Genomic DNA, 27,962 nt, shown 5'->3' on the forward strand with positions numbered 1-27,962 from the left:
GAGCATGAACTTTGCCCAATCAGTGTTTGTATTTGGGCCCATGTCAACAGAAATATGTAATGAGAAATAACAGCTGGATAAATTAGGCTCCAATAAAGTTAATTATTATTCTCATGTCAGTGTTTGTACCACAGGATCCACAGGACATACATGCTAAGGTCTGACCTCAAACATTCTTCCCAGTGATTGACAGCCTGGGGACAAGGAAGGATGACACTTCATGGGCAAACCATGACCTGGATTTTATCCAGTTTAATGGATAAAACACTGGTTTAAGTTACTGAGCTTTCACAGAGCAGGTGACTTTGGAATGAACACTAAATACATGACTGAAGACATGATCAGCATGGACAGGAATGAAGCCCACCAGCTCCAACTCTCACCTACAGCCACACAGATCAGATAAACAGTCAAGGCCCTCCATGCCCTTTCCTAACAGCCCCCAGGGCCAGGGTGCCTGTTTTACAGGTCTCAACTGCACAAAGGTTTTAGCACATGGTTCACTAACTCAGGAGACTTGATCCTGTTTGATCTTTGATGATGCTATAAACATAGAAACAGCCAAACCCACACAATTCAGGCTCATTTTCCAGAGTCAAATCTTAATTTCTGATTATAAATAAAATTACCACTGCAGAGAAAGCCAGCCTGTGGTCCCCCAGTGGCACAAATCACCTCAATGTAAGACAAACAAGATTATAAACTTCTCTCTGGGGAAGAAAAAAAAAAAGGACCCAAGTGCATGTTTCAGTTAATCTTTATCTTTCTCTCCGTAAGTAAGCAAAGAGTTTACAGTGCAAGTTGATTTCCACAGAACAAGGATCAGACTCCAAACACCAAGAAACAAACAAAAAGGCTTCCAGAGGAACTCACAAAGAAACAAAGCAGAAAAGAGAGGACGGAAGAGATTGTGAGAACCAGCAGATCCATGGGAGGGAAGAGGCAAAGCACGTGGGACACGGGAGGCCCCGTTCCAGCTGTGAGGTGCGAGTGCCATACAATCAGAGTCTGGCCCCACCAAATCACATTCTTATACATGAGAGATTCTCCAGGTGAAACAGAGCCCTCACCCTGTTTACACCAACAGAGGTGGGGTCAGGATGGGAGTAGTGCTGGGTGGCAAAGTGGGTTAGAGATGGGAGGCAGGTGGGGGAATAACCTCTATTTCACGCATTTCTTATCCTTCAGAAAACCATTCCAGTTTTATTTCACTTTCTACTGGCCTGGGACTCTATCCTCTTTCAGTGCCCAGAGAAGGAAACCACCTGACTACAGGCCAGTGGGAGCCAGCAGCACACTGGAGCAGCTCTCTGGGAGAGGATGGTCATGCTGTTATCACTGCAGCTGCAAAGCTTAGGCCAGGGTTACAAGTCACAGACTTGTGTCACACTGTCCCTGTACTTTAATGTGACAGACCTGTGGTCTAACCTGTGGCAAACAGCTCATGGCCAGCAATCCTCCCAAGAGCCTGAATAAAAGAGCACCAAGGACTATGCTTTGCTGGAGAGGGAAAGGACTCAGTTCATGACAGGACCCCTCACATTTCATTGTCTAAAGACCACGTGGGTCTAAGACAACAGCCCCTCCCAGCAGAACATAAAATTTGACTCAAACCCCAGGGCGTCTCCACTTACCAATGTGTAACCCCACGATGCTGAACCAAGCCAGCAACAGCGGATCTCCCACCAGTTCCCATTCTGGCTTCCCAGATTTTACACGTGCTTGGGACCCAATACATTCAAGACTCAATAACTTGGTCAATAGCAAAATGCCCTGAAGAATTAAACTTTGCCTCAGCAGTCTCCACTCCCTACTGACATGGAGATGCTTTTCCTCCTACAACTTCCAAATTCCTCCTACAACTTCCCTGAGTGCCTCCCTCAAACCCTTGCCTTAACGGTAGTGTGCAAAAGACCCTTTTGCTCCCTGCATTGCATCAGCCTGCCAGGCAAAGATGGAAGGATGTGGTTCCTTTCAAACCCAGGTGACTGTGTCCTTTCAGCCAGTGGGAGAAGACTTAAAAGAATTTAACAGTCAGGTCTCTTCTCCTTGCTCTCACTGAGCCAATCCCTTCCTCCTTGTGTGCTCACACAGATTAAACAGGGCTTTCAAAAGTGAGACAGGCTCCTTTGCAACAGCCCACCATGAAGGACAGGCTGCTGGGCCTGGAAGCCAAGGAAAAACTTCTGAGCCACACCAACAAAACTTCTCAAGCATCTTTCCAGGAAAGGACTAGAGAGATTCAGAACTGAGACACAAAGTTTTCCTTCAACATCTTCTCCTTTCATTTAGGTGGGAAAGACTTCCCTATATGCAACTGAGACACCAGAGAGACACCTGCAGCCAGAAGGGATGCCCTGGAAACTTTATGGAGCTACACGGAAGTAACTGCAGTTTCCAAACCCTGTCTCCTGCAGGAATAGCAGCTTCTCCCTTGCACCCAATGTACAGCTCGTCTTTTTCAATTAAATGCTGACTCTGACCAGGGCAAGGACAGGGTCATATTGGTTATCAAACCACATCCAGAAGCAAAAGAGTAACAGAGGAGCTAAGAACAGTCTGATTTCTAGTGCAACCACAACAATGGACAATCCCTTAGATATCTTTAACTCAAGGTTCATGGTGAAGGGTGAGGGAAGAGACATGAACTGGGGGGAGGGATGTCCAAGCAGGTCCCGATTAAAGCTTTAAATGACAGGGAGGTAAATGAAGTGATTGTCCTTTTGGTCTCTCAGCTGGACGTGAAATGCAGGAATAGTTGTGATGAAGCAGCACACCGCAGTCCTTAGATCCAGTGTATTCCTCTCAGTAGAGGTAAGTGCTCTCTTTAGACCCGTTGAATTTCAAACAGCTTCACATCTGTGTCATACCAGATCGGGGGATCCACATTCCTGAGAGAGAAAGACAAGAGCCACTTTACTCCCTGTGGCCAGGTACATGGAATTCCAATCTCACAGCCAAGGTTACAGGAGCTGGCTGCACAGTGTGCCTTCAACTTTGCATAAAAGGAGATCACTGGCTGAGAGACAATGCACCTTACAGGGATGACAGTATCTACAAGATCCCACAAAGCCAGAGCTTTGCATGAAATCTCTGCACCAGACCCTCTGGGCAGCTTTTCTATTCCCTGCTGCTGCCAGTTCCCAAACAAGCAGCACTCCCAGAACAACCCCCTTCATGTCACCCACTCAAAGTTTTGGAGCAGCTGATTCACCCCAGTCTCTTCCAAGGGAACAACATCTTTCTATCCTGTAAATATGAGATAACCCAGGGCTGGCTGAGCACACGCAATTCTCTCTATAGGCCTCCCAAAACTTTGGAAAAGACCAAGTCAGGCTGCAGCCAGCTGGTTTACCTTAAATAAATAACTCCCCACATGTAGGTGCGGAACCACATGGCAGTGCCCGAGTTTGCCTGGTACTTGCGGATGAGGATGGGGTGAGGCACCGGGAGCAGCCCCACCAAGGTGCCATGCTGCAGGAACTTGAGGATCTCTGACTCATCTGTGAGACCCCTGCCAAGACACAGACCAGGAACATCCTCAGCATGTCCCACAGACATCTCCAAAACTGCTGCAGCACAAAGGGTCAGCCTAAACAAACGCAGACACTGAGCCATAGCCAAAGTGAACACTCCTGCTCCCCTCTGTAAACAGAGTGGAGAAGGGATCAGACAAACAAGATGTTTGGCAAGGAAAGTAACAACTCTGCTGAGCCCAGGATGCTTTCAATTAAACTTCACAAGGTTTCTCTTATGAGCCCTCCAAATTCAAACTCTGCCAACATCATATGGCTCCTTAAAACACCACACAGCCCTTCCTCTCCAAAAATCTCCTTACTTGTCAATGCAGATCTTCTCCACCTGAGGGACCAGCACCTGTAAGAGCCGCATGATTGTCTGCAGGGGAAGCTTTGACTTCCAAGACATCACCTGTAGGTAGGAAAGCAACAGGGACATCAGCGCACTACATTAGCAGGCTTTTACAGCTGTCTCCACAATCTCTGCAACAAATGAAGTTTACAAAGATCACAAAGCTGGTGGGTGAACTGAATGCACAGGAGCAGTACAGTAAATCCTGGAGCACTAGAATTATGAGGCACCCAATGAGACCAGTGGGGCATTGGTTTGAAAGAGGTAAAACAAATCATTTCTTTGCAGATGTCAGTAAATTAAAGTTCTGGAGCTTTGACCTCAAGCACCTGTGAGGAAATGCTGCTTGAGTCTCTGATGGCAGGGGAAGGGGTAGGGGTTGTGAGGCATTTCTGCCACAACCCTTCCTCATTATTGATTTCCTCTGTTCAGATGCCCTTACCCAGTCAGGAGTTGGAGTCCACTGTCCACTGGAGGATGCACTAGAGAGACGCCTTCGATCCCGCCGGGAATGTGATGCCTCCTATCAATAAACATTATTTTTAACAAATAAAAAAAAAACCAAATCTAAATCACACTTAAGAGTACGAAATACAATCCATTTTCTGCTGATATTCTCCCCAGATTTTCTAGACCGCTACTGGGAAAGACAGCTCAGCCTGTCCCTAGAACATGTCAAACCACCAGACCTTCTTTTACCAAACCCATGTGCTCTGACCCAGTGAGTGGCAATATTTGATGAAGTTGGAGGGCCCTGTGGAAGGTCACAGGTCCAGTCACCACTGTTGACACTCTGCTGGAACGATCCACAGTGGCAGAGTTAAAACAGGACTGACAAGAGACTGTTCAGGCATACTTATTTCTTTTGGCACAGAGATTAAATAGCTGAAGGCCACAGATTTTCCAGCCTCTGTCTACTGAGTATCTCTGGGATTTTTGGTGTCCATCCTAGAATATCCTGAAGAGCATTTTTCCAAGGGTAGGCTCTCAGCAATTCTTATCTAACAACTCTTGCTCCTTGAGAAATGACACACTCAACCTGGCTTTCCACACTCATGGTGGGAAGGAAGAAAATAACCCTCTAAAATCACTGTTGATCTCTGCACAAGGTGAAGAGAGGCTTTTTCCTTTAGCAATGCACCCTGACCATGCACTGCTACAGCCTAGAGCTGACTTTTCTACAAAACAAATGGGCACAGCACTTCCAACAGCCATCCTACACCTCCTCCACATGCACAGACTCATTCACTCATCACCTTTACAACCAGAAACAGCCAGCCTGGGGTAGAGCTGTGTCAGTGCTTTTCCAGCTGGGGAACAGCTCTAGCCAGCTGCTGGACACAGATGGAATGACCCATGATTATGTTTCATGTGCTGCTAGAAGAAGAAAACCTTTCTTCTGCAAGTTCCCAGTCAAGATCTCATTTAATGACAACATAATTAATTGTGTGCTTAAGATGTCTCATTGGCCATGGGCCTTGGTATCAGGCAAGGCCAGGAAGGGTAAATAAAATTGGTCCTGGAGTATTAGGGAATTCTGTACATTCCAATTTATTCAAAGCCACTCTGAGGGCAGCACCTCAGCCCAGCCTTCATGGGAACACATTGCTCACAGCACCAGCTAGACAGAAGATTCTGGTAGAGTTCTCCATCCCAAGGGAGAGGAAAAAGAAGCAGCAGTAAGAACCTGAGTTGAAAACCTCAGGATCAGGAGGTTTCATGGCCTCCCCAGGCAATTTTACACTCACTGCTCTGTCAGAGTCTTCATGTTGGAGAAAGTTCACTCAAGTGCCCCAGCTCTTGTGTCGTAGCACAAACATGAAACACCCAAGATGATGCAACAGCCCTTCTGAACCACGTTGTGTCCCAGCACCCTGCACATGTGCACACTGCCTTTAGTGCAATGCCTTTCTTCAATGGGGCCAACAGACCTCTTCTTCTAACCCCTCACTTTTGTTCACACCTCGACCTTCCCTGCACACCAGTGTCTGACCTTACCCCACTCCAGGGCTCCCCATCACTCAGGGCTGTGGGTGGATTTCCCTCTGGTGACAGCTGGGAAGCCTCGGGCTCCAATGAACGCATGGTCCCATCCTCCGACACCTGGGACTTCTCCGTGAGCTTGTCAATCCCTGTGTTCAAAAGAGGAAAAGCTCAGAAACACAGGTTAATTAAGTATGTTTAAAAGCAAAGGGTTCTTCTCTGCCCCACTATGCATTGACACCCTGTGTCTCTGCTGATACCGGAAAAGCGCTCCTTTCAACAGGAGAAGGAAGATTTAGCCTTGATTTCACAACCCCAAAGGAGTTTTTCTCTAGAAAAATGCTCCCTGAGGAGGAACACAGGTTCACATGGATTGAGTTAACCTAAGGCAATAGGTCAAGATTAGGACAAATGGTCATGGCCACACTAAGTCTGAGAGGACAGAAACTGAAGGCAGTTTGTTTGTGATCAGCTTGGGCCAACTGATCTGAAACTCAAGACTGAAAGGCAGTTAAGTTATTCACAAATGTAAACTCTTAATCTCTCCACACCCAGTGAAAAGGTGAGCCCACACCATATCTCACAGAGAAAACAAACCTCTCTCCTGTTCCAAAGGTAAACTAAAGCTCACCTGGAGTAGCCACCAGACTGGTCTTCAGCGTCCCTGGTTCAGCAGGGGCAGCAGGACGTGACCCTTCCATGGAGACCCCGTCCTGGGAGTTGGTGCGAGAAATGGGTTCGGGGGTTTTCTTCTTGCGCTGCAGCCCCTTCTGGATGGACTGGGAGTCTGTGGGCAGGTTGGCCAGCTGGTGAAAGACATTCCGCTTGCGGATAACAGCATAGACCAAATTGGAGTTCCCTGGGAATCACAGCAACAGAACGAGCAGAGAAGTAAGGCTCAAAGAGCTCTGCCAGCCCAGCCCAGCTTGCTGCGTACACAAAGCATGGTTGCTCCCGCCCACAAAGGCAGTGGCACAGGGAAGAAAGAGCAGAGATCAATATCCTCCTATCTGTTACTAAGCAGTACAGAAAATTCAGAGAAATCCTTCCTAGGCTGGAAAGCTGACAAGAAATGGCTTGGTGAGGGATATTCAAACAGCTGAGAAGAAAAAGGACAGTTTAAACTACATATTAGCGTCTATTTTGGAAGAAAAGGTTACTAGCCAAGGTTCAAGATTCTTCCATCTTCAAAAGAACTCACAAAACAAAACAGGGCATTTAATTTAAGGAGACACAGGCTTGAAATAGCAAAGCCAAAAAGCCAGAATTCTCACTGCCTGCAAGATGGCACAGAACAGAATGAAATCATCCTCTAATATAAAACACAAATTACACCCACAAAGGTTGGTTTTGGATTTGGCAATTGCCACATGAAAGATTCCCATCAGGGAAGCAGAACGGCTGTTCTTGATTTGCAAGTTTAAAGCAAAACACTAAATTTTGACCAGGTTTAGGGACTTGACTTTATTATTTCTTTGAGGTAAAAGACTATCATTCTATTAAGAGGGAAAGCATAAGGCAGTTCCTGGAAAGTAGCACATGGCAGAACTTTCTTTGCATGAGGCAGTTTGGTCTTCAGCCCCCAGTAACCTGCCAAAGGAGAACTGAGAGGCACTTGAAAGTTGTTTTGTCCCATCAAATACATTGCTGAGCAACATGAGCAGTTTCACAGCAACATCCAGCCAGTCACAACTTACGTGTTACACACTCACTTTGTGTCTCTTTTCCTCTCTATGCATCTCACCTTCTGCAGGAGGGCTGAGGTTATGCTGATAATTAGCTGCCATCTCATTTTGCTCTAAGCAAATTTGCCTGGGCCAGGACCCAATGCCGATTATCTACTAACTCAACTTCTCAGTCCTATGTAGCTGATTTCTCTACACTTCTCATCTCCTCAGACTTCCTCTGAACCTCCATCTCACATTCTCTTGGACTAAACTAGTGCAAATCCACTAAATAAAGCAGTCTCTTACCATCAAACTGGTACTGAATGATGTTGTTGAAAACTTCCAGCAAGAAGAAAACAAGATGGTGGTTCTGGACAGCAGAGAATAGGAACCAGGTGGTGGAAAAAGCCTCCAAGAGATGCAGTAACTTGTTAGCAGCCACCATGGAGAGAGACTTCAGGTATGGAGACACTGTGGAAGGCAAACAAATGAAAACTAGAGAAAGAACCAAGGTGTATTTATTCTCAAAAACACACCACTAAAAATGTTGCTTTCATGACCTTCCCACCCTTGCACTTCTGAGAAAGCCTCATGGAATAGCTGAGCCAAACAGGGTTCCACAGAAGTATTTCCAAATACAGAGGAAATGAAACAGAGATATTGCCTAGTAAAAGGAGGCATTGCTGCTTTCAGAGGGTTTTGTTTAGTCTTACACTAATAATAACAGCACCTCTGATGCGCCTCCTGAAAAGCTTCACAACTGGAGCCACGTGGGCATTCACTAAGCCCAAGGGAAGCACCGCCACCGTGAGGAGGTGGCACTCCCTGCTGGAAAGGGACAGCACTGCTAACCACCCTCACCAGGCCTGCTGACAAATGTCCTGCTGATAAATGTCCTGCTGCCACCCCAGGGGAGCTCCAGGACTCTGCAGTCCCCCCCCTCTGCCCCATCTGACCATGCAGGCAGATCTGATCTGCACTGGCCCCTCCAGCACAGGCTGGAAGGGATGAGTTTCCAGCAGCAGGCACTGGCCAGTGTTAGGGGACACAGGCAGGGGCAAAGGGAGAGAGGAGTGAGAGCACTGTGGGCTGTGGTTTCACCCCACACAGCGCTCACCGTTCACAACGATGGTGAGCAGGCAGTCGAAGAGGGGCTGCAGCCGCTGGTGCCCGCTGGTGATGATCTTGTGAAAGACCTGTGGAAGGAAGGAGCTCTTGAGCAAGGCAGCACCTTACTGAAAGCACCCTCTCAACCAAAACCAGTGCCACCCCCACACTAATCGCTTCCTGACACCATTCCTTCCTAGGCAGGGCCCTGCACACTCCACAATTACACAGGTGGGGAAGGCTGCTCTCACTGCAGACTCGCGCTCCAGGAGTACAAGCTTTCATTTACAAGGAATCCTTTGGGAACGTGATGAGGGCCCTACAACACCGCAAACAGAAACTGACTGTCAGCTGTTCCACAATGTTCAGGCAGCCTGGGACAAAACTAAACCACCAGGAAGTAAGAGACACCTTCATCTCCAATGGACTTTGAACCCTTACGATAGCTGCTTGAAATGCCACAGAATGAATCATTTTACATTTGATTTTAGTGCAAACTTCTAACTCAAATGTTTGTCCTATTTTTAACTATATCCTCAGACATGAAAAGATTCAAGTGCCTTGTAATCAGTTCAGACATTCACAATCTTGGCCTTCCCACCTTTATCTGGCATGTCTGTGGAGAAGTCCTGAGCATAATTAAAACAAAGAGATGATCTGAGATTAATGGAATGCAAGAGCAAAACACATAGCATCAAGAGCAGTTACAGTGGGCAGGTTTCTTCCTACTCCTTCTAATGGGAATCTCCTTTCGGAGATTTATCAGAAGCTGCTGAGAGACTCTTCTCTGGCAAATGAGAACACGACAGAAGGGAAGCACCTGAGGCTGGTGTCACAAAGCACGCAGCTGCTCATAGGCAGCGTTGTGGGCAGACTGAAAGGTCAATGAAACTTGCAGCAACCCGAAGCTGTAGGGCTGAGCTTGGTATCACTGTTGTCCCCATTGACAGATGTGATCCACACATCCCTGGTTACCTGGGACAGAGCCAGATCTCCTGCCTTCCCTACCTACAATCAAGTCTGGTAGAGGGCATGCATCCACCCCCCTCATGCCAGTCCCAGAGTCCTCTGAACAGCAGTCCAGCACCATCAGGAGTCCGGATTTTTGGGATATCATGCAGATGGAATTGCACCTCATACATATGCACCCTGCCAGACACATCACCTCAGGTTAAAAGTGTGCATCCCACACAATTCCTAGCTATTCAGTGGGCTTCCAGTCTAGGGAGGGCGAGCACATTGAAGGAGGACAATTCTTTGTGGAGGTAGGAGGGTTCAAGAAGTGCTGGAGCTGTACTCACGATGATGAGCAGATCTGCATGTGTCCCTGTGAAGACAGGGATGTCCATAGGCACTCGTACAGAATACGGCTTGTTCAGTCGCACCCCAAAGTTACGCTCCCCACTGAGGAGCAGGAGGATAAAGACCCCAATGTGCATCAAGCCCACTCGTGCTGCAAGGAGAGAAAAAAAACAACAGAAAAACATGTCACAGGGAGGCCAGTGGAATTCTGAAAACAGAGGGGCAGTGAGGAGAGAGGAGAAACACTATGGGACTGATAAAAAACTGCACAGACTAAACCACCCTGATAAGGGACACACAGAGCTCCCTCCATTGTCAGTACCAGTGTCCTTCCCAAGCACATCTGTGTTAAAGTCTTATCAGTGTTAAGTCTTGGATGCTTTTCTTCATTATGTCCTTAATGTAAACCCATCCTCATAGTAGGGATGATCTGACTATTTCACTACACAATGATGGAGTTATGCCTGATTTATTCCCATGGCAAGAGCAGATTGCTCATTTTTCCCTTTTCACTGGATCAGGGACACCATTTTCAACATGAGGACTCAAAATGTTAACACATGCTAAGGAAGGATCTCCCTTCCCTGTGTTGTGGGATAGATCATGTCCTACTTCTAGCCTCTTGCAAACATTAAAACCCAATTAACTGGACAACTCCACACCATGTCTGTAGAAGCTCAGGAACATGCACTCAAGACGTTGTCAAGTGGTAGGGAGAAAACATCTCAAAAACATTCTAGCTCAAATGTCAGGCACAAATCATCTCAAATATTGAAAATAACCAACTTACACTGGTCTGCTCTGGCATCATTGAGAAAATACAAGATTGGGACAAGAATGTCCAGAACGTCACTGCTCTTCAGCACAAAGAAGAGGAATTTCTGGAAGAAAGGGGAGGATTTCAGACAATCATAAGCATATACCCTGCACCATCCACAGGATTCAGAACAGGCAGTCTCAAGCTAATCATTCTCTCAAGAACATTAGAAAGGCTGCTGTATGCACTACCTCATCAACTCCAGTGTTACTTGTAGAGTTTTTATAATACCTGCTGCAGAACTTGCTTCCAGCACAGACCTTTGGAGCTGCAGCCCCTCTCACAGGCTGTCCCTACAGCCAGACCCCCAGCCCCTGCATCAGGGAGCAGTGCTGCTGACCACAGCACCCCAGAGCCACTGCCAACTACCCACCACAGCCCTTCACCAGGGCTTGCTCCAGCCAGAGCCACAACATCCAAGCTGGGGTGAAGCTCAGCAAGAAGCAGATCCACACCTTGTTGAAGTCACAGAGTTTCCAGAAGAGGACAAGGAGCTCCTGATGGAATTGTATCTTCTTGGCAGAGTTTGGCAGGTAGGTCTGGACCAGCGGGTTTGATAACAAGCGAGCCACTCCTTTCAGGATGAACTGGAAATCCTGCCAATAGCCCAGGGAAGAGACTGTGGTGGGCCCAGGGCTAATGCAATCAGCATGAAATCGGACAGGGAACAGTGCAGGATGGGAGCATGTTACCTCCTCTCGGTGTATCCTTGAGAGGTAATTCACAAACAGATTGTCTGGTCCAGGAGGCTGCGTTCAAAGAAAAGGAGGGAAATGCTCAGCGGCAACCAGGTGAATTCAAGAAGTCAAAATGTAACCATCAAGGTCTCTCGCTTCAGCCTTCTGCTCTGAATGACCCAGCTTTAAATGCAAGGAGACAGAGCACTGCACAGAATAGTAAAGTCAGGGGCTTTTCACTTACAAGCTCCTGATTCAAGTCAGTGACCAAAATCTAGTATTTTGTGACTACAGGACTGAAGCAGGATTGGACCAGAGAGAGCAGATTGTGAAGGGAGGAGCAGTGCTGAGTCCTACAGCCTAACATTCAGTACAAGCTGGTGTGAGAGGACCCCAGTGAGTTCAGGAGAGCAGCAAATACAGATTCTAGTATCACTCACATCCACATCATCCATAGCTGTGCCAGTGGTTGTGCCATCCACAGTGGGGCTTGAACTGGTGGAGCTGTCATAGTCCAAGGTGACGATCAGCACCTGGGCCGCCTCCTCCACCAGCGGCTCACGGTAGTCGGAAAACAGCAGGTGATTGTAAGGGATTCCATAACCCACGGGGTCGTAGGCACAGACGACATTCAGGAGCGAGGTGAAGAGTGGGAGTGCATGTCTGAGGAGGAGAAAATGCTCTCAGAAGGCAGCAGCAGGAAAAAAAAGGCACTGACTTGGAGAGGGACAGGCATATCTCTCCCCAAGAGTCTGGGGCCACGACAAAACACAATCCTCTTCTCTAACCTGTGACGGCAGTCCATGACTGAGCAGCCCAGACCCAAGAGCCAACACTCCCAGCTGGGCTCCTGGACTACAGCTGAGAGGGAAGGGGAGATGAAAAAGGCCACGTGGCCTCCCAGAGGAATCTTGTGCAAAATGTGAAAACGGGAAAGGACTTCAAAGCTCTATAGCCTCTGGAAAGACAAAACTGTATGTCTTCAGCCTCCAGCCAGGTTTGTGCTCCCCTACGGAGAGCGAGTGTCACCGGCAGAGCTGAGAGTCCCAGAGGTACAATGTCACCAGAGGGCGGCATTCATTCGCCACCAGCACCACACCCTCTTCCCAAGGGTCTACAGCAGAGAACGGGATCTGCCATTTCCCACAGCGCAGGGATCACTCCTGCAGCACACTCCAGTGGGCACCGTGCTCAGACTCTCCTTTTGCTGCTGGGGAACACTTCTCACTACGCAGAAATACTAATGGGGTGTACATGAGACAGGGACAAAGTAAAAGAACAGCCCCTGGATGTCGGAGGTAACAAGTCCTATGGTTCCCCATTACCAACACACTCCATGGAAGAGATTTGAAAGTATTTCTCCCCCTGGCACCCAGGCCCCCATCCTTCATCCTCACCTGTTCTCCGTAGAGCAGAAAAACTGTACCCAGGGGTTGGTGTTGCTGCTGTCTGAGGAGGGAGGGAGGTACATAGCCTCGGAGAAACAGGTCAGCAGCAGCTTCAGCAGCTCTGTCCTGGAAGGAGAAGTAAAGGCCTGGAGCCATTCAGGAGCAGGGACTGGGCACAGGAGGCACAATCAACACAACACATAAGGAAGGCTCAGTCCCACCTAGAATGTCCCTCCCAGAGAGAGCTAAGCCCATTTCATTTCCTAAGCCATACTGCTGTCACTGGCACAAAGCTCAGCAGAATTGCTACCTTACAAAAAAGAAATCCAGTACAGAGCTCCTTGGCATTTCCAGAACAGCAGTGTTTACCCACTTCCTGCTGCAGACAGTCTGACTCCCATACAAGAAGCTATTCAAAAGGTCAGCTGGGTTTTTTTCTGTGTTGCCAGTCTTGTTAACTCAGAAAGGAGCAAGCAGAAAGCTCTTTGGGAATCATGGATAGTCGAGGAGGCAAAGAGAGCTCATCTTCCCCAGATCTCCTTCTCCTGAGCCCAGTTTCTTTCCATTCTGCCTTTGCAGAAGCTCTTACCTATTCAAGTCATGGATGTAGTTGGGCTGTGGAGAATGAGCAAAGCCCACTCCTGCCTCCCAGATGTACTCACAGCTGTCAATGGAGTGGATATCTTCTGCTGTGTCCTGTGGGAGAAATAAGAGGTTGAATCACAGAAGGCAGGAGCCAGAATTGGCAGCACTGGTGGTATCCAAGGCAGTTCAGCCCCCCCAGCAGAGGAGCATCCAGACAGTTGAACTGTACAGAAGCTCCCCAGGCCTGAAAAAGCAGGTGCTGATATCTTCAAAGTGCTCAGCCTTTGCAGGTAAGGGATAAAACACAGAGATACAAGCACTGTGCACAATGGAGGGGGACCACGTTTCTAGCCATAATTTTAGGGCTGACTTCAGTGGGAATATGGGTGAGTCCTGTGTCTCCTTTGCCCATTCTCTCACAGTTCTTCCTCTTTACTCAGTGGTACTTCAGCAAACATCCACCATAACGTCTATCTCTGGGGCCTCATGCTGCTCTGCCATGAACATGAGGTGGTGGTACCCATCTCCCTGCTCTTAAGCTGCAGTCAGACCAAGCCCAGAGAGGGAAAGTCAGCTCAGCAAAGACTACAGAGGTTGCAGGCAGCAGACGAGCAGCCAGCAGCAAGGAACATAAATCATTCACAATCTCAGTGTCAAATTCTAGTTGCCCAGAACCCTGAAAAACCAGTCTGGCTGCTGCCAAGGGAAAAATCACAGGTGCAGGTGGTGGAGGGAGGCTCTCCCAGGAAAACCCATTGTTACCCTGACTTGTGCAATCCATCCCAAGTGACAGCACTAGACAGCAAGTCCATCTGTTTCAGCCCCACTTACTCATAGTACACGAGTAGCTCTGATCCAGCCTTGCCCCTTCAGCCCCAGGTAACAGATTTCAATTCTCTTTCTGCTACTCAGAAACCCCAAGCAAGCAATTTAGTACTCAGATTTGTCAAGGAATTTTGCAGCCATCAAATACACCACGGTTTAGCATGCTCATTTTTAGTTGATGTCAGATCTACCCCAAAAAGGAGGGCTGTTTTTTTGTTTATAGACTGAACCTACAAAAAACATGAGAGTCACTGGCAGGGAGAGAGAAGGAGGGAGATGCACCAAAATCTGTCCTCTGTTCTTAGCACACCTGGTAGGAGATCCCTGCTTCAGGAAACTCCTCTGAAGTACAGACACTCACCATAAGGATCAGAACATATTTAAATGCCTTTGCTGCCATGATACAAAGAGGGAGAAGAGGTGGAAAGACACCACAGAGACCATCTACTCATTCAGATCACAGCACACATGAGCAGGCAAACAGCTGCTTCCTGCCCCAGACTCCACCAAACCGCCAGAGAAAGGAACAAGGTGCTAAAGGTCTCTGCTCTGCTGGCAACAACAGAAGAGCAAATGTTTGCCAGCACAACCACCTTTTCCTGAGGGGTGAGCTGTAGTGGGGGGGTAGTTGCCAGCCACTCCATTTGAGACTCATCCTCAGAATATCTGTTTTAGAAGGCACAAACATCGTACAATGAACCCAAAATGATGATCAATATTAGTCACTGTGGGCTCAAGCTCAGCAACTCCAGATTTTCCTGCCTGCAGGCTTGCAGGAAGCTGCTGGGGTTTCCTAGGGTCCCCCCCACTGTGCAGCTAATCTGCCTCTATGCAGACAATCTCATGATTCAACTTTCAACTCACCACCGTGCTCCTCCGGTGGCTCTGCACAGTGAAGTCGGGACAGAAGAGCAGATCCGTGACAGCGAGGAGCAACGACTCGGCCAGTGGCCGGGCATTTTCATCATCTTCATCTCCCTGAAGGGACAAACAGAAGAGCATCGTCAGCTCAGGGTGAGCAAAGAGAACACAGTAACACCAGTATGACACAGCACGAGAATATACCCTGTCCAAAAACACACAAGGAGGCAAGACATTACACAGGAACAGGAGGGAACAGGAGGGAACAGGAGGGAACAGGAGGGAACAGGAGGGAACAAAAGGAACAAAGGAACAAAAAACCCAGACAGTACAGGAAAGAAATTTCTCCCCGGATGGTGATGACTAAACAGGAACTAAACAGTCTCTTTAATGACAGCAAACTGAGCAGACAAAAGCCTGGAGATGTCAGAAGAGTAGCAGTGGGTACACCTTGCCACGTGGCTTGGCTTCTTGAAGACAAAAAGGAAAGGGAAGCATTGACAGAGAAGAGGGTTTTACATTCATGAAAGAGGTGATTTGGAAGGTGCAGAGAGACAGCAATGGGGAGAAGCCAACCAGCAGCAATAAGGTGTAAAACCCCTCAAAATTCTGCATGGGCTGCCCAAAACTGGAGGTGACAGAACAGGGAGAGGCATCAGGCAAGGCGCTGCCCCAGCCTGCCACAGCAGAGCGAGCACAACAGCAGAGAGGATTGTGCCATCTCCAGCGTTCAAAGCAATCTCTCCAAGCACGCATGGCTACTCCTCTGCAGCTGTTGCCACGGGAAACCTTGCCAGATCCTGCCTGTCAAAGAGCATCCTGCTTGGGAGGCCTTCCCACCACACACTGGTGCTTGAGGAAAAGGCAGAGAGCAGGAATGGCAGGAGCTTATCTACCTCAGCCAGGCCTCTGTCAGCCTGAGCACAACACATGGCTCTTCAATCACAGCAGGCAGCTATGGAGATAATGGTCTGTGTGGCTCTGAATCTGTCTCGGTGACAGCAGGGAGGATACCCCAAACAACCTGGATGTAAGGACAGGCACAGAGAGGACGGATGGAGCCAGCGAAGATGCCTTGACTTGTGCTCACAGTCAGAGGCCAAATGACAAGCATTAGGGTCCAAGGGGATTTACTTTCCAAGAATGATCTTTGCTAAGAGTATTTTGGCTGCCAGAAAAAATGCCCCTGCAGGCTCTAGGTATCACCACATCCAAAATGGTGACGCACAACAAACCAGTAGATCTCAACATGATACAGACTCCCATAGAGGAGGAAGGATCCATGGCTCCATGGAGCTCTGCCATCCATCACTCCATTGTGAAGCAGGTGGAGGATAATCACAGAGATATTTGCTAAGAGTCCAGGCATACCATCATCTTCAGTTCCCAGACAGAAATCAGCCACCAGACAGCAAAGCTATTGCCCCTAGATTAGATGTGATCCCAGCTTCCCTAACATCTGGGACTGTATTTGTTTTCCCAGCCTTACAGGTTAAATGCACATGGTTAAATGACTGAGCACACTGAATCACAACAGCTCCACCCACATTCAGGAGGGTTCCCCAACACAGCACACATGGACTGGGCTGGATCACCTTGGGGTGACCCCACCACTCTGAGGCTGAGATACTCTCTTCTAGGTGCTGAACGAAGTGGAAAAACAGGAGTAACAGCAGCCTGGCTGGATCAGAACACCAGGCACCCCTGCACGTTCCTTCCCAAAACAACTTCCTCCATTGTTAAGCCTCTCCAGCACTCCCCGGCCCCTGCAGGGATGAACGGATGGACAATCACCACACTCCCAACATACAAATCACAAAGCAGGACTAGCTAAGACTTCCCTTTTCACCACCCAGAACTTCCTTTTGACGTGCCCTCAGGCGAAGCAGATTAGAGATGAGAGGCAGAGACAGAACAAGGTGCCAGTTTATCCTGTACCAACCACTGCCAACCCTTCTTAACTGTCCCCAAAGACACTGCAGTGCACTTAGACTCAGGAGAACCACATTCTTCAGTACAGCCACACTGACCTGCAGATCAGAAACTCAAAGGAGAGGGCTCTCACAGAGCAGCTGCTGAGGGAGCAAGCAGGCAAATACCTACTCCTGGCATAACTCAGCTGTGTTCTCAGTGCTGCTATCCCTCCTATTTGCAGAAGATCCTAAAGTACTTTCACCCCGTTCCTCTGAGAGATGCAAAAGAGCACTCTTGTGCTTGTTCTCCAGACAGAGAAATGTGGGGAGGCTGAGATACTCCCCGGGGTTATGCACGTCACTGACAGAGCCAGAAACAGAACCGCTCTTTAACTGCTCTTGCTCAGTTGTGGGCTTCATCTCCCAGTTTAGGCCCCTGGCTAAAACTGTATCACTCAGCTCATAAGCAGGGTATTGCATCATGATGCCAAGAGCTTCTCTGGCACTGTTCACTTTAAATGTGACATTGTAAAATCAGTGGAAACAACATGCTGTTGCTTTGACTTGAAACTTAAATCAACTGTAATTAATGGAACAAGGACATTTCAGTCAAAGAAAGTCATACAGCCTTCAGTACAGCTCTCATATTCATTAAGATTCACACCTCCGGTTGTACTGGAGAAGCATTCCCTCACATATCAGTGCTCTCCTACAGCTACACACACAAGTGAAACATTCAGAAGATGCAGCAAGAACCAAAGGAAGGGAAAGAAATTACAGAGTGCCACCTAACTTCTGACCACATAGAAATAACTGGAATAAAGTTGCCCCCAAATATTCAGTGTCTCCTCACTGCAGCTGCCCCCCTCATCCTCCAGAAAGAAGAATAAGTGACAAGAGACAGACCCCTCCTCGGCCAGCCCCAGGGACAGTTGACCAGAAGAAACCTCTCCAGTCGGGGTCCTCGAAGATGTAAGGCAGGATACGGGTGAGGAGCCGACAGCAGTTCAAGACAATTTGTCTCTCCTTCTCCGTGTGGCAGCCACTCTCTGCTCCCTGCACCAGCTTCTCCACAGCCTGAAGGAAACAAAACCAAGGAAGGCAGCATTAGCCTGGGCACAAGTTAGCAAGAGTTAGGCAGGTCTGTCCTGCTAGTGACACCCTCACACAGAGTTGTAAGCAGTTCTTGGGAGTTAATTTTCTCTCAGTTTAATGGCACTGTTGCTGTCTGAAACTCTGCAAAAAACAGGGTTAATGATTTTAAACAGACCTTCTTGAATTTCTGCTGTTCCACTGCAAGAGACCTCAAATGCCAGGGCTAATCCATGCAGCACACGTGTGGTGCCACGTGAGACAGACAGCCAAAGCACCAGAAGGTGCTTCCTTCCAACACTGCTCCATCACACCACACACTGAAAAGGGCAGATGAGATTAATCAGCTGCAGCAAGTACCCGAGATGCAGGCAGGAAAGACCAAGGCAGCAGCACTGTGCTGCACCGTGTGAGGCACTGGCAGGGGATGATCACACAGAAACACACAGTCTGACAGTTCTGTCTGTGCTGGTGTGATTACAGCAGGGACCTCTCCTGACTCAGGAAGTGGGAGCTAAGCTGCTGCCTGTGTTAAGCGTAGGGATATAGCCTCCAGCAGCATCTGTAAAGGTCCTGCTGCAGAAGAGGGTGGTAGCCTGGGTTTCCCCACTGCCCCTGTGAACAGGACTGCTGCTCTGGAAAGAGCTTCTGGGCTGAGACTCTGCAGCCCATCCAGTGGCTGCTGCAACTGCCGGTGGAGGGTCACTGGGCTTTTCAGAATAGATGTGGGTCTCACCAGGAGGAAGTGACAGGAGGTTTTACCCATAGACAGAAAAAAGCAGTTTCTTCCCCCCACAGCTGCACCCACTTGCTCTTACTCCCTGATCCCAAGGGGAAACAGAGGGGAAATGAAAGCTAAAACATTTAACAAGGATTCACCTTGCTGCTTTTTAATTCATGAGGTCATGTGCCCCTGCTTATTTTCATGGCAGACTGCCTGGGTCACTGACTCTGCCAGCCTGCGTCACTGCATTAATGGGTGTTTAAGTGCTGTTTGTCCTGGCCTGTCACACACTAACTGAGCTGAACCACTTCTTCAGGCACATTTACGACTGTATAGCCTGAGTCTCCAGCCATGACTGTAAATTACATTTCTCCACGATCACACAGCATTGCTAAGTCCAGTGGCACACTGCACATGGCACAGGTTGGGGCCCTCAGACTGGCAAAAGCACTGCTGGAGTCTTGCAGGCCCCTAAGACACTGATATCCCAAGACCTACGGCTCATGGATAAACAGTCCCACAGTCATGACATCTCCCAACACACCTGCTTCCAGTAGGGAGAAGAGACAATATTTCAGTCTTGGTTTTGGGAGAAAGAAGACACAGAGACAAAGGGGTTACAGGTCTCCTAAGCCCTTCTCAACTCCCAATATGCTAACTGCCAGAAGCCAATACCAGGAAAAAAACATTGCATTTTCCCTCGTGTTTGTATTTTTTCTCAAGTATCCACTACACACATCTGTCTACAATTCACAGTCGGAGGTACCTTCACTATGATTCAGTAAGTCTCATTCATATATTGTGGAGGAGGAAAGAAAAACAGGATGGCAGCAACTATTTAAAACTGGAAAAACGCCATTCCAAATGTTTTCAACTACAAATTCAAGGCTACTCTTGGCACGGCTCAAATCAGGAGCATTATTAACACCTGCACTTTCCCAGGCAGAATAAGTCTCAGGCTGTTGCTCACCAGCTTGCAAATTGGCAAACCTGGCAGGGCAGGAAATGCTGTTCAATGTCCCTGTGCTCCACACAAGGACGTGACAACACCAGAAGCAGCATCAGAAATGTTCTGTTGTCACAGCAGAAGGAAGAAAAGTTTCAAGATCCTCCTTGAACTTCATCCAGACACTTGTGCAGTGACAGTCTGCACATCCCTCTGGGATCTCTCAGCTTGAAGCCAGACTGGTGCATGGTGAGGTACAATTAGGTGCAGACAAGGAACGGGATGTTCCAGACTCACTGCAAACGTGCAGCCTTGCTACAAAGTCCCCTGAGCAAGAAATAATTTATAGAGCAGGCAAGACCCAAGAGGACAGAGTGAAACACAGGAAGGGGACAAGAGGAAATAGGCTCCAAACTGATCAAATGCCAGCTGTGGTCTGTGCTAACCCAAGAGAGGAAGGGTTGAGAATTACCCTCAGGAGGAGATAGGGACAAGCGAGCACATTGTGTGGTAAAAGGTACCTGTTACCCCTTGGAAACCACGGCGCTATTGATCCAGGGACACACCTGTTAGCACAGCTCCAGGGAATAAAACAGCACCAAACTTACCTTGTAACACAAAGTTGCCAAATTTGAAGGTGATTCTTCTCTCACCGCTCGGATCTCTGCAGCTGGTACAAGGGCAAAGACATCCTGCACTGAAGTGGCTGTGTCCGCCCAGAACTGGTCCCAAAACGCATCATCCGTGGCCTCCACAGGCTGTGGAGAGACAAATGTGGTTACAGATGCAGAACTACCATTCCATAAGATCCAGTCATCAGCAATTATGCCTGGCTTGGGGATGGGATGAGGCAAGAAGAGGTTCAATAAAACATATTAGCACTGGTTTTATACCTCAGCCTCTGTTTCCAGGGCTTCAGATGATTTATCTCCCAAACTAAACATTCCCTCAGACATACAGGAGGCTTCGTGTTTGTCTGCAACTACTGCAAGTAATCCAAGATCTTCATGACTGCATGTGGGCCGGGCCTTCCTTGTGCACTCTGCCACCTTCAGAGGAAGCCAAGGAAGCCCTGAGTGTGCACTGGAATTACTTCTGCTGTAACCAAAGTCTCGAGGAAGCAATCAGGAACATCTCACATTAGGGCACGAACAGACCCACGGAACTGACAGACCCACCTCAAAGCACTTACAGATAAAATGCAATTGATCTTTCTGAATCAAATATTTATAGAGAACTGGACTCGGTGCAGCCGGTCGCTGCCAAGGCTTTGTTCTTAAAAAGCACTAAGTGTGCCATTCAAAGAGGAGATGGAAGAAAGAGACCAAAGAAAACAATCCATTTCAAACCTGTGGTCTCAGAAGCCCAGCCCCGGCCCTGGGGAACACGCCTCTTTCCATTACATTTTCTGCTAATACTTGCCAAGAGATAGGCACTGCCCAAACACAGCTGGGAGTGCTCATCCTGCCCAAGGGTCCAGCTACAGAGGTGGGATAAATATGTGCCTGTTTATGACAAGCAGTGTGAAAGACATGGATCCACGATTTCAGTCAGAAGAAAATGTGAGCTTTCACAGGAGTTTCACCAGCCACGGTGTGGGCACGCTTGGAAGATCAGAAGAGCTGCTCACCTGAGCACCCCCAGCCCTTGGCGTGGGGCAAGGAGGAGCCTCCTGCCTTCAACCAGCACCGGCTCCAAAGCAAACAGCAGTGCTCAGTAAGGGCAGTAATCAGCACCGTGGGCAGGTCTTCCATGTCAGATAGGAAAGGGGCAAAAATATGACTGTGTGTTTAATTTAAACAACTCCTGCCCACTCCCAGATATGCTGTAGAAGGCAGAAAACTTGCCCAGCTCTATGCTGTGTCTAAATGCAGCTCAGATGCCGCTTGTGGGAGAACAGGTCATTCAGAGCTCACACAGAGAAGTGCTGCATTGCCCCCTTGCCTGTCACCTCCTGGAGTAACAGCCCCAGCCCATGGGCACGTGATGTGTCACCACCACCAAAGGCCAAAAAGTGAGAGGGGCCGGCTACCCCAGACCCTAATAACCGGTACAGCAGGTTATTGCCTTGCAGCTTTTTGCCTTAATGCTTCAGTGCTGCTGGTCCTGGTCCTTCCAGTCATGCAATGAACCAGCCCAAGCAACTCTCCAGTCTTTAAAAATAAAACCAGAAAAAAAAACCCATGTGTGTTCAGACATCTTATTAAACTCAGCCCTGGTGTTGAAAGCCTAATTTTATCACCTGGACACTAATGCAAGATCCCACCAAATCTCTTCCCAAGGGAAGAGCAACTTTTCCCAAATGGTTCAAGATCACAGCTCCTCAGAGGGGATCTGTAGGAACAATACAATCCAATATTCACAGCCTGACTTTCAGCTGAGCACATGAAGGAGCTGTGCTCTTTGTAACCTGGGCATGAAACACTTACGTGGAAGGAAAGTTATTTTGGACATCTTATCTCTAATTGTACTCCTCTAAAAGATCCAAGTATTTGGAAATCTGATGTATGTAATGCATGAAATACCCTTCAGTTCCTACACCCCATTTCAAACCACACACCACAACCTCATGTAGAACTACCACATGTACATCCTGGCCGCCTGCCACAGCCACTCCCACTGACAACAGCAAGCAGCAATTGCTGCTAATTGGGCATCATGCATAAATAATGCCTTCACTCTCATCTAGAGGGGAAGCAGAAAACCATTTCCCTCCAGTAGACACCGATCCCTTTACCTCCCACTAGCCTGAGGCCTCCTCAGAGGTTGAACACAGGTGCTGTTTTACAGATGGCAGCACAACACGGATTGAGGAACACGGCCTCCAACTGCAGTCCCTTGGAGTAGGGAAGCACAGGCGTGATTCCCTGAACTGCAATGTTGGATGTGCAGCACCATTCATGTCTCAGCTGCCATCTTGGCAACCAGACTACGCTAAAACACTGGTACCTTGCATTTTTAATAGCTGCAGCAAGTCAGCTCCTCATCAACAGATGGTATCCCATGTACAATGCTGGGACATGGATGCAGTACTGAGTCATTCACATCCTCACTGCCCCCCTGTTTTAATTACCAGCCCGGCATCATGAAGCTACTCGATCCACGTAATATTCATCTCCTTGATAGAACATTACTGGCTGGTTTTAAGCTGATTGTATTCTGCACGCAGCATCTCTGGGGATCTAAATATCCATTTCCTCACGCTGAACTCACCCAACACACTGTATCCAGCCTCACAGAGGAGAGAAATACAGAGACCTAGAATAGCCTTGTTCACCAGCCAGGGATATCTTCATTTGGATATGTCAAGATTTAGGTACAAGTGTTGGTACAGCACACGCTGTACTCATAAATCCCAGAGCACCCCTAGCCTTGACAGTGCTTTAGCCAGAGAGCTCACAAGGAGCTGCATCCTCGGCACAGGTAAGAAAGAGCCTAGTGTTCCTCCAGCACAGTGCAGACAACCAGCTCTGCACTAGCAGAGGAATGAGAATATGAATTGAGGGATCAGACGCTCAACTCTACTCTGGAAACACAGCTGGCACATCTGGAGAGCAAAGGAAGTTCCTGACCCATACACATCTCATGGCAGAGGCTGCTGAAGGTACAGAGCAGAAAGAGACTCTGAGGCCCAAACCAAGCTCCATACCAAAGGGGTGAGGTAACTGTAGCGCAGTGTTGCTGCAGTCACAGTGGGCAGATCCAAGGTGATCTGACATCTCAGAGTGGGCAAAGTGGGAGACTTTTCCCTTCAGTAAAGACCTCCCACCTGCACGCTGGCCAAACAAAGGTAAAACCAGTCCTTCTAGACACCTTCATTCTCTGTTTTCTACTAGCTGTAAATGTTATGTTTCAGGTTCTTTGAAGCACACCACACACACGCTGCAGGACTTGGAAGACTCAGTTTGCAAGCCTTGTGCCACTTACTGAGCAGAGAATCACAGCCTGAGCAGGCAATCCCCAGGCAAACAGGATACCTCACAGGAAACAGGAAAACAGAGAGGGGCTGACCATGTCCTAAAAACAGGAAAAGCTCCCAAGGCACAGTCTCCCCTATTCATTACTGTCCTCAGCCTGACACCAACACCACCTTTACTTTCTCTTTCAGACACAGTTCCTCACAAACTCCAGCTGTGTGTGTGTGTATGTGTGTGTGTGTTTGTACCTCCTCCCAACAAAGAGCTCTCTGCACTTATAACTTAAATCAAATGTCCATTCCTAACAATTCCTCCAACAGGCCCCCACCAGAGGACTGTCCTGAAACTAATTCTAAGGTTGCTGCAAACCATCAACAGAGAACAAAGGAACAAGCAGCCACTAGCCTTGCTCAGCATGTTCTCTTTTTGCTTCTTGCCAACACGCCAACTGAGCATCCCACCAGCCAAGGCAGCAATCCTTTGGAGCAGGGGCTCTCGTTTTTCTGGAGCCCAAGAGCAGAGCAAGTTCCTCATCCCTGCCCAGGGTTTCCAGCCAGTACTGCACAAGTTCAGGTGGTATGTTACAGCAGTTGCTCCTTTCCACCCCAAATGTGGCAGAACTGCAGTGTGTAATGACCATTCATGGAACACCTGATTGAGCTTTAGATCAGGTAACCCTGTAGGGCTAGGGATGAGTTTGAGGCAATTCCCACATCTTTGTACTGCCTGTTTGTGAGCCACTGTGCAAAAGGAATGCCTCAAGACAGACTTATTCAAAATATAAATAACTAGCAAGATTTCATCCCTGCTGCCAAGGACAGCACCTCCACACAGGCTTCAGAGCAATAATATTTTTTTCTATAGGATCTTTGCAGTCAGCAGTGCAGAATCAATGAGAGACTTCAAGTCTGCCACCAGTTCTCTGCTCTCACAGCAGAGACAGTGTTGCAAAGCAAACTGGAAAATGGGATTTGTAGAAGTCTGGCAGGGAAAGCCCAGGACAAAAGTCAGCTGTGTGAAGTGTTAGTTACAGCTTTGCTTTTAAGACAACTTTGCTTTTGATCAACCTGAGACTCCTGGACAACTGAGTCAAGCTTGAACACTGAAGAAATGGGCTGCCAGACACCAGCCTTTCTCCAAGCACAAGATGTGCATTTATCAAACTCAAGCTACATTGAACTCCTGCATTTCCACACCAGGGAAAAGGAAAGGACTGGGGTTTGTCCCACATGTTTGAACCTACCTGTCTCTTTAAAAGCAGAGGCATAGCTCCCACTAAAATCTAACAAGCTGGTACACAAGATTGAAATTTCTTCTCTTCCGGCTGGTTGCTGGCAGGAACCCTGACTGACTGGGAAAAGAAAAGGTGGTTCCCCAGCAGTTAAAGCTCCCAGACCAGTTCCCTGCAGTTGACCAGCCCTGACGAGCTGTCATATTCACAGTCCATGTTACCCTTCATCTGTTAAATAGACAGCACTTTTATGGGCAATTTGGGAGGGCTCACACATTCTCTATTATGAAGCACATCTGTTTTATTATCAAAGGGATGGGCCCTACCAGTATAAATGTGTGCAGTGTAATGTAATATATACATATCATATAAAAATCCTAAAGACCATTTCTCCATGTGTGATTATAAATATACATCTGTAGCGTAAGTTAATTTCTTCCTTCTGGTATCACTGCCCTTTTTAATCACTGAAATAATTCTGAAGTGATTTTTCCTTTTTAATACTCTTACACCTTTAGAGTTTCTCTTTGGCAGTTAAAAAAATCAATTAAGTCAATTCCATTTGCATCCAGACTTGGTTCCACTTTCAAGTTCTGGGCTCCACGTGTGCTGTAAACATTCAAGTGTTATGTTCCTTACAAATTTATTTAATTTTTTTTTTTAATGCTCACATGGGATCACTCATTTTTTAATTAATAAAAGCCTGGAGATTATAAAAACTTATTTTTAAGAAAAAAGTAACTTCTGTGCCAACTCTAAACCTTCACCAATGAGTGAACAGTGACTTCTGCTCAACCACTTCTTCCCACCAGAGCCTTAGGAACACCTCACAGTGCATTCTGAGCTCAGAGTTTCACGTTACTGATGATTTGATGAAAATCTCTTTGTCCAGCTCCCTAATGTTAGAAGAGAAGGCTGCAAAACAAGAGGCAGGCTGCTGAGGAAGCAAAGTGTGTTGTGAGCCAATAGCTTAGAAGGATTTGTCTCTGTCCATTATTGCAGCCTGGTTTTGGATCCAGGATCTCATGGACCAGGAGGTTTTGCTGCTGGTCAGAGATCAGAAGGGTTCAGGAGAGCCCAGTCACGCGTTCTGCACAAGCAAACACCGGTGCCCTTCTACAGAATGTAAATATGGGAGCGCCAACACCCCACCCTTTTCCACATGCAGTCAGTTTCACCTAGACCACAGAGACGTGAAATGAATCCAGCCAAGAATGAAGCTTTTGCTCTTTCCTTTTTATTCCGGGCCCCAGTGAACCTTCTTCCCTTACACAGGTCGATAAACCAGAGGAGGGGAGGGCTCTCGCCTGGGCTGACGATCCAAGGGATTGCCTCATACAGGATTTTCTTTGTGAACAGTAGACTGGGCAGAGCCCTATAGGCTTGATTTACCCCCCAATCTCACTTTATAAGCACATTTCCCAAGGAAGAACAGCCCAAATCTGAGGGCACTCTGAACTATTTAGCATACAGAAGAGACTTTGGAAGAATCCCTTAAAACATCAATTCACCCACTTCTCTCTTTACCTACATCCACAACTAGTGGTTTTTAAGAATATATTCACAAAAGACATTCTTTAGCAATGCAGATAAACGTGATACTGCTTTAGAAAGTATAAACATGTTTTTTCCAGGCTCTTCCACAGCTTTACCCATCTATAATTCAACTCCCAGTAGTAGCCTGTCTCTTGAGTTTTCACAGATTTTCTCCTATCACCCTTTACCCCTTTGCATCTATACCCTCTTCTTGAATTCATTCCCCATCATTAGCTTTCTGCCATCATCCCCATGTTTTCTTAGCAGTTGTTACTGCCTCACTACTAAACGTGGATCATAACAGCTGTTCTCCATTGTAGCTCAGAAGAACCTGGGATGTGACTTCTCAATAGAGCAAAATCCCTCTGCTCCTTAGACAGAAGGACAGGCTACTAATTTTCTGCCAGTGTGCTGCCGCTACTGGGCACTCCACTTAAAGCAAAAATTAAGCAAGCTCCCAGGACAGGCACAACATATGTTAGACCTCTAGGCAGCCACCCTCCCTTCCCACAGCCCTGACTTTCACTTAACCCCTTCTCCTCCTCAGCCTGCAGAAATAAAGCATTATTTCACAGGTCACAGATGGAAATCTCTGCTGCCAACAGCACAGCTGCCCAACAGCCTTTTGCATCAGCTATTACCTAAAAACAGGGCAAGGTTCTCCACCCATTATGCGCGGGGGTGTGGGGAAAGGATACAGAAAAGGGAGCAGTGGCAAACCGTGTGATGTAAACCCGCAAGCTGAATACATTAGGAGCTGTGGACATCCCTTATGACAGCAGAGTCTGCTCAGTTAGCACAAGACGTTGTTCAGCAAGGCACAAGATGTCACCAGAGGCGGTGACAGGGCCCGACCAGCTCTGGCGGCTGCCCCGGGGACCGGCTGGTGCCCCTCCACAGACCGCTGACACGGGGATGGGCGCAGCCTGCCCTGAGCCCCACCGGCCCCCAGCCTTCGGGCACGGCCTCGCCGGGAGATCCTGGCCAGGGCCGGCCGTGACTGCAGCCCCGGCCCCGCCGGGAGATCCCGGCCAGGGCCGCCCGTGACTGCAGCCCCGGCCCCGCCGGGAGATCCTGGCCAGGGCCGCCCGTGACTGCAGCCCCGGCCCCGCCGGGAGATCCTGGCCAGGGCCGCCCGTGACTGCAGCCCCGGCCCCGCGGGTCCGCAGCAGCCCCGGCCCCACACGCAGGGACCCGCTCGGGGACCGCGCACAGGAGCGCCGGGGGTGTCTCGGGCAGGGCCGGGTGTGAGGGGCCCCTGAGGGCGGCGGCTCCCGAGATGGCGCGGCCCCCTCGCCCCCCACCCGAGATGGCGGCCCTCACCTGAGTCTTGGTGGTGAGCTGGATCACCGCCTTCCTGAAGTTGAGCTTGGAGTCGGCGCTGCCCATGGTGCGGCCCGGCTGCGGGCAGGGCCGGGCAGGGCTGTCCCCTCACGCCGCCGCTCCTGGGGCCGCCGCTGACGCCATCCCCGTCCCCGCGCCGGCGGCTCCCGCTGCCTCCCTCCCTTCTCCTGTCAAACC

The 27,962-nt window shown here is 48.6% G+C and overlaps 1 protein-coding gene across 1 annotated transcript; it reads right to left on the minus strand.

Annotated features, from left to right (window-relative positions):
- Positions 1 to 739: 739 nt before the first annotated feature.
- On the minus strand, positions 740 to 27,962 carry HID1 (HID1 domain containing). The gene is made up of 19 exons (XM_032129052.1): positions 27,765 to 27,962; positions 20,366 to 20,515; positions 17,902 to 18,072; positions 15,086 to 15,199; positions 13,401 to 13,507; positions 12,821 to 12,937; positions 11,864 to 12,086; positions 11,439 to 11,495; positions 11,202 to 11,342; positions 10,720 to 10,810; positions 9,929 to 10,080; positions 8,638 to 8,716; positions 7,827 to 7,991; positions 6,485 to 6,712; positions 5,869 to 6,002; positions 4,313 to 4,393; positions 3,839 to 3,930; positions 3,356 to 3,514; positions 740 to 2,891 (listed from the first exon to the last, which is right to left on the minus strand). Exons 1-19 carry the CDS (start codon positions 27,828 to 27,830, stop codon positions 2,828 to 2,830), a joined length of 2,391 nt encoding a protein of 796 aa, XP_031984943.1. The 5' UTR covers positions 27,831 to 27,962; the 3' UTR covers positions 740 to 2,827.

This window comes from Corvus moneduloides, chromosome 19 (genome assembly GCF_009650955.1).
Source record: "Corvus moneduloides isolate bCorMon1 chromosome 19, bCorMon1.pri, whole genome shotgun sequence".
NCBI lineage: Eukaryota > Metazoa > Chordata > Aves > Passeriformes > Corvidae > Corvus > Corvus moneduloides.